Source organism: Tupaia chinensis, unplaced genomic scaffold (assembly GCF_000334495.1).
Source record: "Tupaia chinensis unplaced genomic scaffold, TupChi_1.0 Scaffold000561_1, whole genome shotgun sequence".
NCBI lineage: Eukaryota > Metazoa > Chordata > Mammalia > Scandentia > Tupaiidae > Tupaia > Tupaia belangeri.
Window position 1 is genome coordinate 4,124,321 of NW_006160074.1, and position 1,710 is coordinate 4,126,030.

General features: G+C 45.3%; 1 protein-coding gene across 1 annotated transcript in view; it reads left to right on the plus strand.

Moving 5' to 3' along the window:
• The window catches only part of NDUFS3 (NADH:ubiquinone oxidoreductase core subunit S3), an 8,516-nt gene that overhangs the window by 2,664 nt on the left and 4,142 nt on the right, over positions 1-1,710 (plus strand). Inside the window, exon 3 of the mRNA XM_006157827.3 lies at positions 1,374-1,471. Coding sequence (XP_006157889.1) covers positions 1,374-1,471 — 98 coding nt within the window. The remainder of the gene's footprint in view (positions 1-1,373; positions 1,472-1,710) is intronic.

Consider the following 1,710-nt stretch of genomic DNA (forward strand, 5'->3'; position numbering starts at 1 on the left):
GGTAAAGAGTTTCTGTCTGCTCCAAAGAAAACACTTCACCATTGCCTTGCAGCCTGTGGTAGTGAATGCTCAGTGGCTTAGGGCTGCATGAATGAGTGTATGGATTCATTAGGTTACTGTCAGCATCGGCAGAGTAGGAGTCAAAAGCCCTGACAATTCCCCTTTTCTGGGCCTCAGTTTTCTCATCAATACCAACCAAAGCAGGTTTCAAACACATAATCTATGAGGGCCCTGTGGTTCTTATCTTGAGAACCTGGCATAACCTAAGTGCCGAGGAGATACAGAGAAGCAGAAGTTCCGATTCCCATCCATAAAGAGCTTCTTGTTTGGTAGGGGAGCTGAGATGATCCTGCTGTAATAGAAATGCAGGCAGTGTATGGGAGCAGCAGATGGCACAGTGGTTATGTTGCTAGACTCCCATGTAGTTGACCGCTGTTCGGTTGGACCCGGCAGCTTTAAACTAATGCGGGCATGTGTGCATGCGTGCCCAAAACCCTGAGGAGAGTGGAGGAGAAGGGGTTGCAATGTGGCCATACCCCCTGGGGGTTGATTTCTCACTTCCTGTCTCTCCAATGAGTGCATACCCTATAACAAAAATTTTCTTTTTAAATAAGAATTATTTTCTCTAACTAAGTTACTTATTTATTCATTTAATTTGACCAGAGAGGGACACAGTGAGAGAAGGAGCGAAAGAGAGAGAAAGTGAGAAAGCAAGCCACCAGGCCTGGGACTCAAACCTCAGTCGGCCATGTGGGAGTCCTTTGTCCTTAACCACACACCACCTACCAGCCCGCCTATAGTAAAAATCTCTCTTTAAAACAAACAGTTGGCATAACTGCTTTGTCGCTGGACTCCCATGTAGTCGACCATAGTTCGAGTCCTGGACCCGGTGGCTTAAACTCACACTGGGTGCATGTGTGTGCATGCCCAAGATCCCAAGAGGAGAATAGAGGAGAAGGGATTGCGGCGTGGCCATCCCCCCTGGGGAGTGATTTCTTGCTTTCTGTCTCTCTGTCTTTCTGGCGAGTGCACACGCCCTATAGCAAAAAAAAAAAAAACCCTCTCCAAAAAAGAAAAAGAAAAGAAAGAAATGCAGACAGTGTGAAGGAGGAACCATGGAATAATTTTGAGAAGTGGCACACACCCCAGGTGCAGTAATAAGTCTATGGACTTCTTACTGGTTGACATGGCATTTTCCCTGTTTTCCTTATTTCCTATTGTCTTGAAGAGGTACCCTCCACCTGCACTTTTCTTATGGTTCTGCAGGGAACACTGCTGGGAGAGAACTCACCCCTTACAAGACCAAGAGATTGAATGCAGGACTATGTATTGACATTTTCCATTCCTTTTTTAAATATGTCTTTTCCTTCCAGCTACTGTCAGGCCAAAAAATGACCTGGTCCACAAGCAGCTCTCAGCTTTTGGAGAGTACATCGCTGAAATCCTGCCCAAGTATGTCCAACAAGTTCAGGTAACAACTACTATTATTTGGGTCTCGGTCAATCAAGAACCATGTTCAGAGGCTGGTAGGTGACATGGTGGTTAAAGGCACTGGACTCCCACATGGCTGACCTCGGTTAAAGTCCCAGATCTGGCAGCTCGCTTTCTCACTTTCCCTCTCGCTCTCACCCCACCCCTCTTGCTCAAATCAAAATAAATGAAGTTAAATAAAATAATTCTTTAAAAAAAAAAAAAAAAGAAAGAAAGACA